This window comes from Spodoptera frugiperda, chromosome 8 (genome assembly GCF_023101765.2).
Source record: "Spodoptera frugiperda isolate SF20-4 chromosome 8, AGI-APGP_CSIRO_Sfru_2.0, whole genome shotgun sequence".
In the NCBI taxonomy this organism is placed as follows: Eukaryota; Metazoa; Arthropoda; class Insecta; order Lepidoptera; family Noctuidae; genus Spodoptera; species Spodoptera frugiperda.
In genome coordinates, this window is record NC_064219.1 from 11,099,801 (window position 1) to 11,114,883 (window position 15,083).

At 35.4% G+C, this 15,083-nt stretch overlaps 1 protein-coding gene across 1 annotated transcript; it reads left to right on the top strand.

Moving 5' to 3' along the window:
- The first annotated feature begins 557 nt into the window (after positions 1-557).
- LOC118275934 (interaptin) lies at positions 558-13,560 on the top strand. Its single transcript, XM_050695424.1, is given in 6 exon segments — positions 558-1,035; positions 3,240-3,398; positions 4,449-4,517; positions 4,671-4,739; positions 7,272-7,340; positions 8,439-13,560. Coding segments are annotated over 5 exon segments (2,487 nt in total). The 5' UTR covers positions 558-1,035; the 3' UTR covers positions 10,560-13,560.
- The last annotated feature ends 1,523 nt before the right edge of the window (positions 13,561-15,083 follow it).

Genomic DNA, 15,083 nt, shown 5'->3' on the forward strand with positions numbered 1-15,083 from the left:
TGTCTCTGAGTGTGGCAGAATTCATTAGTATAGACGACGAATTTATTAATGTTTTATTTTATCTTTGGGTGTAAATCATTTATAATGACCATTTTGACATCAAAGTTTGTCTACGCGCAATATTTCAAAATATAATGTAAAGTTACATTTAGAAAATTTACAGCTAAATGATTAACTGACAGTAAAATACTTAATTTATTCGACATAACAGTTAGCAATAACGTCTAAAATAATATAGGACAAATTAATATAATAAAATAAAAAGTAAAACATTAAAAAAAAAAATGAAAAAGAAACAAGGAAACACAGGTACTCTAGACTTATGTGCGTGATATAGGCATGAGACCAATATATCAAAAAGAATCAGAAATCCGATTGCTGTCAGAAATCGTATCGTATCGATATTGCAATATGAGAAAATTGATTTTAGAAAACTTAAAATCATAGGTTACACGAATATAGAATAATAATAAAAAACACGAATATAGAATAATCTGAAGTGAAACAAACCAAGGCAACAAATCTAACGTATGCGTTTTCGATAGTTCTCTATCACTCTGCCAAACGAATACTTAGTTGGAATGAGAGACAGCGAGTTTCATTCTTCCTTTCTTTCTATCATACGATATCTGATGGAAGAACGAAAGAAATGAAGCGAATTGTCCAGTACCTAAGCAAGTTCGAATTAGTTTGTTTGCGTTTGCGACATGACATCCGCTACTGAAATCGATATCTAAAATCGGTTTGTGAAATCGTTTTCAAAATCTGAAATCGGATTTGTATCGGCTTGCGAAAAAATCTAAAAACGCCCATACCTATTCCTAATTACGCAGTATCATGATATGATATGGTAGATATGACGCATCCCGAAGCCAGCTTATCGACTGACTCGAGCCAGTTGGAAAGCAGCGACGGACAGTTTAGGTGTTTGTGTTTTATCAATCTTTTAAATTTAATTACTTTGTAATTCACAATATATCTACAAATTGAGGTGAGGTTGGATTCGGCAACATCTTACTCTTGTGTGACCTGGAGGTAAGAGATTTCGTGTAGTTACATGTGTATCCTGCTGTTTCTTTGTCATTTCAGTGGAACAAGTTTAGACGTGTCAGTGCTACTTATAGGCAGTACTGACATCTAGTGTTTTGATGGCAATACTGTACCCTTAGTATGAGTTTGCTTTACGTTTCAAGTAATCGAAAATAAGAAAGGCTCCGATTGGTTGGTTTATTCGAGCCGGACAATCTGTTGTTCATATTATTTTCTTATTGCATTTTTTTAAACCCCAGAATAGAGAAGAAGAGATAGAAATAGTATACCGCGTGGCAAGTTTTCTGAAATCACGCCGAAATTAACACATCTCCAGGATAATCATAATATGTCACACTAACAAAATCTTTCTGTGACTGGTCCGTGTTAAATAGCCTTCAAATCAGCCGTCACCACTTTGAAAAAAAATAACACATTAATTACATATTAATAGACTTGACTCTTGTCTACTAATTTTAAAATAAATAATCTTCTTTTTCAATGCAACATAATTTCACTAACAAGTTCTGCTACTCGACGCTAGATGTCACTATCATAAATGCATTCAATTACGCAGTATTGTTATCATATTAAGGTTGACATTTGTTTAACGAGTTGCTTTATCGCTTGTAATTTCTCTAGTGATGTTCCGATATCGAAAGTTTAGTTATCGATATAATTAAAATGTTATTAAAATGTTTTTTAAATTAGAATATTTTATCAGATTTCTATTAGTATAGGATCCCGGTATAGAACGACCTTCACCGAGATGTTTATTTAATGAAACATATTTTATATTAAAGTTAACAACTCAATAAACTTATTGCAAATGGGTTGCCTAACAAATTTCAGTCCAGACTAAGATTAATTAATAATTGAAAAAATAATATTTTTGAACATTTCACCGGTGTGATTATTAAACAAATTCTGAAAACCACCCCGTTCAAAACTACTTATAGATAACGTATTTTTTATTATGAGTTGAACATAAAACAATGTTGCTTCTCGCTGTCTCACATATGTAAATTTTAACCAGTTGGTGGCCAATATTGACAAACACAAAAAAAATTGTCTTCCAGTCATCTCGATCCATTTTCCTTTAATTTTTGGATCCTTTAAAAAACTAAAACAACATAATAATATAATATTATACGTTTTGCACAATTAATGTGTATTAGTTACTTATTATCAATTTATATATTTTTTGTATTTATCTATATTCATAATAAAAAGTTTTAATTATATCGACAGCTTGTTATCGATAATGTCAATCCCTAAACGGGTAGCAAAATATTACATGTCACGAATGAAATCTTCTAAACAGTAGGTTTGCGTTAAAAAGAAAGTAGACCCTATGATCTTAGACATAAACTTACATTGAGTTTGTGGATTAAAAAAAATATATGTTACTAGTTTCAAGCCAAATATGAATTTAAATAAAATAAAATAGCACTTTTTGTTATGGCTTTCATCTTTTCACTATAATAAAGCACATTTCGTAATTTTTATATTTTTTTACGATTTTTGACGATTTTTTACATGTCTTGTTGACGCTATTACAGTCCAACGAAAACTGATATGCGTATAAACGTCTAAATGACAGACATAAGCATAACTGTACTTATCAGGGGCTACGCGGGCCCCGCCTACATACTACCAGCCGCAACTGCGTATTTCGTAGTTTACCATATTTAATTTAAAATTATTTTAGATTATTCCAATTTATTATCTTTTTTATAGACATTCATATTAAGGAAAACTTAAAATGTAATCTAGATTTGTCGTCTCTATTCAATTGAAAATAACTTAATCGAAGTTAAAATGAAATTTAAACTAATTTAAAGCGTCCACTAAATAATCCTGAATATAGATATAACCTTAATTTTAACTAATACACTTGACACTTCAATATTTGATAATAATTGATGTTGCATACAAAGCTTTGTGTCAATTATTATCAAATATTGAAGTGTGTGATATATGTGCTGTGATACGTTTGTAGCCTGTATATATGTGTTCATCCTGTGTCTATCTGCCAATCACCACGTTGTGAACTAAAAATAAATCCTTAGGTACTGTTCTTTTTATTCCTGTCACTAGCGTGCTACACTCGTTAATACCTTTGTCATTAGTCATTAGACATATACAAGGGAAAATAACAAAACCTTCGTTACGTTGTGCTTGAGCAAAAGTATAAAATATGTTCACAGATGACTAACGATAGTGCTGAAACTGAATATTATGCCGAGTGTGGCAACATATTCTACGAGATACTTCAGTTCATCAAGCAACGATATCCTGATCCGCGCTATCATGACGACGTTGCGGTACTTCTTAACTTCTGTCGTCAGCAGGGGGGGAAAAGATGGGTAAGTTATACATGCATCGCAAGAAACAATTATACGGACTCGCATCTTCTTTCTTGCTCATTCTTCGATAATCAATACATATAATAAGACAGTAAAAATGGAATGTCTGTTCATTAAATACTTAGTCTGGCCATAAATACTGTCACACTTAAAAATAAAAAAAATAATTATATTTGAATTTCGAATTTCGAATCTGTCATTTTTATACAATTGTTAACGGTGTTTTCTCATTTTGGCGCCAATATAATACAAAATACAATATATATTGTACAATATTTTGCGATATTAAAATGGTGTGGGGTGATAAAGAGAATCGAATCGCTGTGATTCCAAACTTGAGAACGAGCAAATAACTTTACATGGACTTCAAGGAACTGAATGATGGAATATTTATATTATATAACGTCACGCATTTAATCCACGAAGGGGTAGGAGAGGTGCACCATATGGCACGTAATGTCAATGTACACCCACATTTCACAATTTATGTTGAAAGTTACATGTAATAGGTGGTAAGTCTATTGCCATATTCCGGGCACATTTCCGGTCAGTAGGTAGCCTTAGGGGCGGAGTTTTAGGAGTTGGAGTATACGCATCGGGGCACTATGAGAAGCAAAGTAATTTATCTAAAAAAAAAAATTATAGGAATTTAAGGGTTGTTGTTCGGGAATGGGGATGGGGAAGATTGGGAAGGGGGGAATTGGGCCTCCGGTAACCTCACTCACACAACGAAACACAACGCTAGCGTTGTTTCACGTCAGTTTTCTTTGAGGCCGTGGTATTACTCCGGTCGAGCCGTTTCGTGGCCAGGCCCATTCGTGCCAAAGCATGGCTCTCCAACACTTAAAGAGCTCGGGGGCAAAACAGAAAAAAAAAAAAAATTACGCGGGTTTTTGTACATCATCTCAAAGATGACTACTAGAGCAGCAAATTTTTTCCCGAAAAGGCTTTTATCCGAGCTACCATTTTGGAAATATAAAATTTTTCATACCTTTCATCTACTTTTCCAGACTCTAATATATATTTATCACTTTATCACTTTAAATATAGATGCCTGGAACCGAACCTGCACCTGACGCTGGCGACGGCAGCGGTCCGTCCAGGGAGACAAGGGATTCAGTGAGTTACATTGTAATATTTCTATAAATCTTACTTTTGTTTGTAATTATTCCCATTGAGTACCCACCCATGTTACAATATTTTATAATATTTCCTAGTGTACCATTTTAATATTGAAGGAACTGAATGATGGAATATTTTATCACTTAATAGATGCCTGGAACCGAACCTGCACCTGACGCTGGCGACGGCAGCGGTCCGTCCAAGGAGACAAGGGATTCAGTGAGTTACATTGTAATTTGTAATAATCTAAATATAAAAATCAATTGCTGTTCGTTAGTCTCGCAAAAACTCGAAAACGGCTGGACCGGTTTGGCTAATTTTGGTCTTGAATTATTTGTAGAAGTACAGGGAAGGTCTAAAAGGTGAGAAAAAAATGTTTGAGGCGATACGAAGTTTGCCGGGTCAACTAGTCTAAATATAAAAATCAATTGCTATTCGTTAGTCTCGCTAAAACTCGAGAGCTGCTTGACTGATTTCGGAGATTTTGGTCTTGAATTATTTGTGAAAGTCCAGGGAAGGTCTAAAAGGTGAGAAAAAATTTTGATGGCAGTACGAAGTTCGCCGGGCCAGCTAGTATTTCTATAAATCTTACTTTTGTTTGTAATAATTCCCATTGAGTACCCATGTTACAATATTTTATAATATTTCCTAGTGTTATAAGTTTTTAAACTGATATGGTCACTAACACTATTATTAGAACTTATAACGGGATATTTACCATGTTTATTCACTTTGGTGAGTTTCCGATATTTCGGAAATATAGATCTATACATATAATAAAATCGTAGAAAAGTGCTGTCTGTACATTGAAAATAAAAATAAAAAAAATAGCAGGGGTTATTGTTATGTCGATGTCGAACCCAAAAATGTAATTAACTTTTTTTTTGTCTGTTTGTCTGTTTGTCTGTTTGTCTGTTTGTCTGTTTGTCTGTTTGTCTGTTTGTCTGTTTGTCTGTTCGTCTGTGCGCGCTAATCTCAGAAACGGCTGATCCGAGTTGGATGCGGTTTTCACGAATATATTGTGGGATGCTTAAATTTACATTTAGTGTTTGTTTCATGTCAATCGGTTCATAAATAAAAAAGTTATGTCAAATTAAAGAATCACGTCGAACATTCTATGCTTATACCATTAATCTCCGCAACTATTTGACGGATTTGGTTGAAATTTGGTACAGATATAGTTTAGAACCTTAGAAAGGGCATAGATATATTTTTATTTCAAAAATCAAAAAATAAAAATAAGAAATAAATTATTTATAAATAATTCTATGTCGATCGTTACACGACTTCGGTTCATGTTATTGTTTTAATTTATCGAAAAAAAGTAAATAAATAGTAAAAAGGTATGAAAAAAATAATATCAATATAATAAAACATTTAGTACAAAGAAAATGCTATAACGGAGTATAGATAATTCTATGTCGATCGTTACACGACTTCGGTTCATGTTATTGTTTTAATTCATCGAAAAAAGTAAATAAATAGTAAAAAGGTATGAAAAAAATAATATCAATATAATTAAACTTTTAGTACAAAGAAAATGCCCGAACGGAGTATAAATAAATACAGTAGAACTCCAATTATCCGAGTTAATGGGGACCGGGACCCATTCGGATAATCAAATATTCGGATAATCGGATTTTTTCAAAAAAATTGCCATTGAAGAGAATAAAAGCTACGTTTTGATATTGCACTATTTTTTTATTGAATTAAATTGCGGGGGAAGTCAGCGTACACAACGGCAAGTTAAGACAAGTCAAGTCAAGACTTGACAAACACTGGCTTCGCGGGGGGGGGGGGGGGAGAATAATAGCGCACTTAGACTTTTTTTGTCAATTTTTGTGATTCGGATAATCGGCGATTCGGATAGTCGGAGTTCGGATAATTGGAGTTCTACTGTAATTCAAGTTGTCTTTATCCTCGATAGATGGCGTTGGGATCGAAATAGATCGCGCTATGGTTTCGTTACATTCATTTGGTTGGGTATCGGCCGAGCGCTTCGGTACTATCGTAGAAAAAGTGTATATCAATCGTATGATTATTTGTCTGTAGTGGTCCTGCTGTTTCGTATATTCTAAATTGGTTTCGTTGTATTTGTCAATTAATAAGTTTATTTGTTGGGTTTTCCTGGTTTTTTGGTTAAACTATTTAACGTAGGTTTAGTTTGATATCGATTATTAGTAGTTACTGTAGTTAGTTTTTTTAATAAAATTGTAAGGCTAATTTTTTTTTAATTAGATTAGATTTAAGTCGTTTCTTTTAAATTATTTAGTTTAAGCTTGGTTATTATAGCATAGAGGATAGGTTGTAATATAGTTTCTTTTTTAATTGTTATAAATTCGTAATTCGTAGCTTTCTTTAGTTTTAAGTTAGTTTAAGTCCGTTTTTAAACTATTTTTTCAATGCCCTAAGTGAGTATACATCTATTAAATTCAAACGCAGAGCTCATTATGTTGATTTTTGAAGAGTTCCCTGGAATATCTTCCACATCTCATTTTTGAAGAGATCCCGCGAGATCGGGAACTATGTGGTTAAAACCAAAAATTTGCCGGAAGTCACTATTCCACGCGAACGAAGTCGCGGGCAAAAGCTAGTATAAGAATATAATCCGTGATCATGGCGCTTGCAACAGTGCCGAAATATCGGAAACTCACCAAAGTGAATAAACATGGTAAATATTTCTAATAATTTCCTAGTGTACCTATTTAATATTGAAGGAACTGAATGATGGAATATTTTATCACTTCATAGATGCCTGGAACCGAACCTGCACCTGACGCTGGCGACGGCAGCGGTCCGTCCAAGGAGACAAAGGATTCAGTGAGTTACATTGTAATATTTCTATAAATCTTAGTTTTGTTTGTAATTCTGTACCTATCTATGTTCTACATAATTATATGTTATAAATGCGAAAGATTGTATGTTTGTTTGTTACTTCATCACGTACGACTGAAGCGATCGAGATGGCATTTGGAGCAGGGATAGATTATGGCCTGAAATAACATATAGGCAATTTTTTCCCATGGGACACGGGCGAAGCTGCTAGCAGAAGCTAGTATACATTTAAACCGTATGACTGGTGAGATACGTTCAATACTTATGGAGAGTACTCGGTACTCGATTCTCGTTAACTTGGTATAAAAAAATAGGTGCTTTATTTTTTATCGAAATGTCTCTCAAAATAAGTGAAATTTGAATAGGCCTCGATATCGGTAGGTAACAGCTGTACAGTGTAGGTACCTATGTATTGTGTGTTGATAGCGCGCTGCGCGACCAGTGCGTCCGCGCAGTGTCCAAGTATTCCGCAGTTAAATAAATAAATACTGGACTCTCGGTGTACTGTGTGCGAAGTTTACTAAGAAGTTATTTAATATTTCATTTTTATGTTATTTTATTTCATCATATATGTTCGCATACTATCACGTTCTCAAATATTGAAGGTATCTCACCAGTCAGTCTGTATAAAATGAGTGACTGACTGACTAACAGACAACGCCCAGCCGAAACTACTGGCCGTAGAGAGCTGTGGCATGGGCATTCATCAAGGGGTGTAGTAGGTAGCATTAAAAGAGGATTTTTGAAAATAATAACACTGAGACTTTTAACAAATAGTGGAACTTAGCCCCGTGTAGCACAGTTGACTTTCCTCCTGCGAAATTGCATTAATATAATTATGTAGAATACTGTGAACCTATGTGGAGCTCTGAACAAACATGATATTTATGTAAAGATACTTCACAGGGTAGCCTACAAACATTATTCTAGGTGCGCTTGTGTCTATGTTTAGGTCCATTCATGATTTCTAGAACTAGATTCCAGGTCTTCATCACTTACCTCGTGTACCTTAAATTTTTTCCTCTTTAAACAGTGAATTAACGGAATACATTATCTTACACACATTTTCTGTTTTTCTCTCAGAACAAGAAACCACAAAATAAAAGAAAAAATAATGGCAGTTCAAAGCATACGGAATACGAATCAAAGAAGAAAAAAGTACAGGAAACACGGGCGGAACTCAAGCGTAATAGGCTAGAATTGAATGTTATAGAACTTACTATTAGAATACAAAATACATGTAAACAACTGCAGAATCAAATAGACAAATTGGAAAAATTGAAGGATAATAACGATTTAAAAAAATTTCAAGAAACCAAAGAAATGTTAGAGACTAAATTGAACACAATTAAACAACAACAAGCGAAGGGGAAGGAGGAGAGGGAAAATGAACTCGAAGAATTGGAAAGTGAAATATTAAACATCGAACAGGCAATACAGGAGCAAGAAACAAATTATGACAACGAGAAAATACAGATGGCTGAGGAACTCGATCAATTGAAAAACCAATTTAAAACAGAGAAAGTTAAAATTGAACAGGAAAAAACAAAGCATAATGAGGAGATAAGTCAGATAGAAACACAAATACAAGAGCTAAAAAGAAAGTATGATGAAGAGAAAATACAGAAGGCTGAGGAACTCGATCAATTGAAAAACCAATTTAAAACAGAGAAAGTTAAAATTGAACAGGAAAAAACAAAGCATGATGAGGAGATAAGTCAGATAGAAACACAAATACAAGAGCTAAACAGAAAGTATGATGAAGAGAAAATACAGAAGGCTGAGGAACTCGATCAATTGAAAAACCAATTTAAAACAGAGAAAGTTAAAATTGAACAAGAAAAAACAAAGCATGATGAGGAGATAAGTCAGATAGAAACACAAATACAAGAGCTAAACAGAAAGTATGATGAAGAGAAAATACAGAAGGCTGAGGAACTCGATCAATTGAAAAACCAATTTAAAACAGAGAAAGTTAAAATTGAACAGGAAAAAACAAAGCATGATGAGGAGATAAGTCAGATAGAAACACAAATACAAGAGCTAAACAGAAAGTATGATGAAGAGAAAATACAGAAGGCTGAGGAACTCGATCAATTGAAAAACCAATTTAAAACAGAGAAAGTTAAAATTGAACAAGAAAAAACAAAGCATGATGAGGAGATAAGTCAGATAGAAACACAAATACAAGAGCTAAACAGAAAGTATGATGAAGAGAAAATACAGAAGGCTGAGGAACTCGATCAATTGAAAAACCAATTTAAAACAGAGAAAGTTAAAATTGAACAGGAAAAAACAAAGCATGATGAGAAGATGAGTCAGATGGAAACACAAATACAAGAGCTAAACAGAAAGTATGATGAAGAGAAAATACAGAAGGCTGAGGAACTCGATCAATTGAAAAACCAATTTAAAACAGAGAAAGTTAAAATTGAACAAGAAAAAACAAAGCATGATGAGGAGATAAGTCAGATAGAAACACAAATACAAGAGCTAAACAGAAAGTATGATGAAGAGAAAATACAGAAGGCTGAGGAACTCGATCAATTGAAAAACCAATTTAAAACAGAGAAAGTTAAAATTGAACAGGAAAAAACAAAGCATGATGAGAAGATGAGTCAGATGGAAACACAAATACAGAGCATCAGAGAAAAGAAAGCTCAGCTGGAAGACCAACTACAAACACTGCAAAACTCACTGGATTATGAAACGGAACAATTTCAAAGACAAACTGAAGCTATGCAGAAGATCGAGGAGTTAAAACAATCATACGAAGCTGATATTGATGAATTGAAAATACTACGAAAGAAAAAAAATATAATAGTCAAAGGTAACATGATGAGGGAAGAAGAATTTTACAAAACCATGCAACCAGACAAGGACGAGATACGCAAAATTGAATCCAAATTTGATGAGCTACAAACCAACACGGCCAAGAAGAGAGAACAATACAATACAATGATTGAAAGCCTGAAGCGTGGCTTGGATGAAAATAAATGTGACAAAGAACTTGAGCATGTTTTTACACAGGATCCAGAAACTGTAAGTATTGCACAATTCGAGGATAACTAGACGAACCAGCAACTGACGGCTCAAAACCAAACAATCAATCAAGTGAATGCGCAAAAGACACAAAATGAAGAACAACATATTATGGAAGAACTCAGCCAGAGTACACGCAACCACCAGCTGTTGGATCTTTGACGTTCTCAGTTACAGCAGAGCTGCTGCACCCCACGCCAGGACCTAGCGGTATCAACCCTGGCGATGTGACAAGAGCGCAAGCGTCACCCCCGCAGCTACCAGTTGCCGATGAACCCAGCCAACAATAAGACGTCAGCTTTTGGCTGGCGTCGCTTTTGGTAGCTGTCAGTTTATCAACAAACGCGTCAGCAATCAGTAGCAACAGAGACTTTACTCCTATTAATTTGGACACTTTTATACCCATCTTAAAGAAACAACATTCGCTCCCCCTTGGGCACGTGTGGCGTTTGTAACACTTTCTCTGTTAGTTTACCAGCCCTTGGTCCCACCAGATTTAAGTAGTGTATTTACATTTAAATAAGTTCCATACAAATGCAAAAATGTACAAATATTATACTTATTAATTTACAATTTAAGGCGACAGTAATCTATTTTCTGACTCTATATTGTAAATCTCTGCCTCGAGGAGCTTCGTGTGTGATGTCATGATAATATCATATAGAGCTTATTACCATCAAACGCCTCATTTAAAATATTGCATGACGGCTACCGACCGTCGCGGCTAGCGAGGGACATTTGCCGCTAATGAGCTCGCACAGATATCATATCACTAAATAAAGCAGTTTCTTCAGTCAAAAATAAATTATTTTGACCAATCAATACAATAAAATATAAAAAATATCACACTGTCATTAATTGCTTCGATCAAATTCTATATTTTTCTAGTATTTTTAATTAAATAAGTACACTATACTACTGTTATTGCGACGTCACGATACATAACACGCGGGTACCTAGCATGTTCATAGAATTCAAGTCAGAAATAAATTGTTTCGATTTTTTAATACAGTTTTTATACGTTTCGAAAAAATAGATACCGGCCAAGTACCTAGCAATAAAAAACATATTCAATATGACTAGTTGGAAACTTCCCGATAATAATATTCCTACACTTACAAAGACCTAGTTATCGTTCCTGACATCTGCCGGTACTCGCCAGCTTCATACCTTCGCCATAAAAATAGATTCTACGGTAATATGATTAAAGTATACTTTGCTATCTCTCAAGTACCACCTACCTCAGATTCACACCTAATTATGTTTCCTTACTCTAGTTACTCTTAATGTCGATGTAAATAACCATAAAATGTTTACTTAATTAGCATTTAATATATGTTGTAGTAGGCATAGACATTACGACTTTTGTTTATAATGTTATGTTTATAAATAAATGTTAGTCTGCTTGTAATTTCCATGGAGTTTCTTGCCGGTTCTTCTCCATGATGGATGTGTTTTGTGGAACCGTGCAGAATTTCACATTTTATAAGAACCTGTTTCAATAACGTGCCAATGTTCTATTTGCTCACAAAATGTGGTAATCTAGTAAAAACATTTATGTCCAATCACTGTAACTGTTCAAAATTTAAGATCCAATGGGGTGACAGTAGTGCCACCTGGTAAGCAAAAATACATTAGCTCCCATTGGTACCGTATTGTTCTTATGAAACATAAACAACATATTATGTATCACTTTAAGAATCAGAATAACTTTTCTTTGTAGAAATATTTTCTTCAGGTTCTTATAAGATATTGAAAGTTGTATTTTAACTATGTATTTTGAAAGATTTTATAGATTTTAAGTCAACGAATCAAACCGTATTTTATATTAAAATGATTATTAAATGTCATCAAAGTTTAGTTACTTTAGTTTTCATGATATAATTTTGTTGTGCATTATTAGATTTAAGTATTGATATTATGGTATGGTAAGGGTCTTTGAGCCACATTAAGAACTATGTATTAAGAATGACTTAGATTTGTATACTATAAGGCCCGCATTAACAAACAGACCTCATCACCGTACGTCACTATGACGTCATAAGTATCCCAAGAGCCACACATAATACATTTAAAATAAATAAATAAATATATTTAAAAAAATATTGACAATAATAAATAATATAAATAAAAAATAAACAAATAAGAAATAAATAAAAATGATTAATAAAAAAATATAAATAAATACATAATAATATAAAATAAATAAAGAAATAATAAAAATAAATAAATAAAAAATATAAAATAAATAAATAAAAAATATAGATACATAATTCCTGCGGGTCGCGGGACGCGGTGCCCATATTCACCGGGTCAAACGGGAGAAGGAGAGACCTCCCTAAAATAATCTAAATAAATAAAAAGTATAAATACATCAAAAACAGAAAAAATATTTAAAAAATATATGTATAAATAAAAAAATCTAAATAAACAGAAACTTCTTTTTACTTAGAAGTTATAAACAAAATGGCTATAATTTTATTATTTATAACTTTCGTGAGACATACTAATTAATTATTATGTTAACTAGTCGAGTTCCTCGTCCAACAGTTACGTCAATAATCCGATATACGTTATTTTACACATATATAATTAAACTAGCATTTATGGGAATGAAAAATAGATGTTGGCCGATTCTCATAGATACCGGATAAGCACAATGTTTTTTATCAAAGTCGGTCAAGCCGTTTCGGAGGAGTATGGCAACGAAAACTGTGACACGAGAATTTTATATATTAGATTAGATATAAGGTAGGGGAGAATAAGAAGACCGCGCGCGTCTCTTCGAAACAAAAATGAGGCGGACAAACGGCGGGGTTGAACTCCCAACCCTACCACTATTTAATGCAATGGGCTACTCAGTATTGTTACCAAGTGAGGTATCTTGACTTGAGTGACGTTTATTAATACGGGCTTTAGTTCTGAGCGATTTAAGTTCAATAATATATTTTACTTTTTGTTATTTTGTATTAATTTAAAATCAATTACTCACGTACCTAAATTAATTGTGATAAGTTCTACGAGTTTCGAGTCACTGAGGGACGCCGACGTGGTGACGTCTGCGCACGCTGCTCGTGATGAAGCTGAACTTAATTTAGTATGTCTCACAATGTTATTAATTATCTCTTTTTTTGTATTTTAATAAATAAATGTTATGTCTTAATCAGAGTTTTATTGTACAGTCCTGACTACCGCTAGTATAAGGTGGTATTAGCTCAGCTTTCACTTATTAGACTAAAGGGATGGGTAGAGGTGTCAGTCTACACAGTTATTTAGTACGCAGGTGACTCAGTACAGACTGTAGGTATAATCATTAACATAACACGACCTACTAGTAGTAGTAGTAGCGACGTCACCGCGACCACTGCGCTAATCGAGCAATCAAATGTTTAACATTACAGGAAATAAATAGTCTTCATTATCAATCGTATATGTACATTATTTAACTAGTAATAATTAGTAGATTTTCAATCCCAAACATAAGGTAGTTACTGTAAGTGTCGTGCGATCGATGGTCCTTTACGGGGCGCCTGTTTGGTCAGCTCGACTGTCAGGCGTCCGACGTTGCAGAACGAAAATCTATCGTCTGCAGCGGAAAATGGCCATCCGGATCGCACGAGGATACCGAACGGTGTTTTGAGGCGGCAACTCTCCTGGCTCTTTCCGCCGTTGGATATCCTGGCGGATATGGACGCGAAGGTCTACAACCAAATCCGTTCCGTCCGTCAAAACGGCGGTGGTAGAGTGCCAGGAGCGGCGTTCGTTAGGCTGAGGCGGCAAGAAAGGCGACACGCGCTCGAGCGGTGGCGCGAGCGGCTACAACAGTCAGAGATCTCACGCAAGCGCGTTGTCGAAGCCATTTTGCCGCACTTCGAGGCCTGGCTGAAAAGAGAGGAGCGCATCTCCTTCAGGCTCACTCAGGTGCTGACCGGACATGGCTGCTTCGGTGAGTACCTGAACAAGATTGGGCGAGAGACCACGGCAAATTGCCACCACTGCGGAGGTAACCTGGATTCCGCACAGCACACGCTCGAAGAGTGCCGAGCGTGGGTCTCGGAGCGGCGGGTCCTGGTTACCAAGATCGGGCGAGATCTGTCTCTGCCAGCAGTAGTAGAGGCTATGCTGGCAGATACAGAAAACTGGAGGGAGGTGGCCTCCTTTTGTGAGACTGTAATGTCCCAAAAGTAGGCTGCAGAGCGGGATCGTGAGAGGGCCGATCCTGCGCATAGAAGGCGTCGAGGAGGCAACCGCCTTGACGCCTAATCCCGCCTGCGTCAACTGCAGGTGGACCTTTGGGGCCGCGGGTGCGTAGAGTGGGGACTCTAGGTGCCCATCCAGCGACCTCAGGGAAGACGGTAGCACAGTGGTCACGTGCTGCCGTGTAACTTGCACAGCGAGGCTAATGGGAGACACACGTCTCCCTAGGGATGTGCCGTAACAGGCGTTGCACCATGGGACACCGGAGCAGGTCTATTAAGAGGACCCGGTGCCCCATACAGGTGTTGAGGGTGGCCACCGGGGTGGTTTTAGTGAGGTAAAAATCCCACACTCCCTAGTCTTTCTCCCCAAAAAGCTAGGCGCCTTTTGAAGGTTTCCCCCGTCATCAAAAAAAAAAAAAAAGGTAGTTACTGTAAACAGTTAAAGAGTTCCTTCAATTGTCTAATCAGCTCCATCATCAGGTCGAGT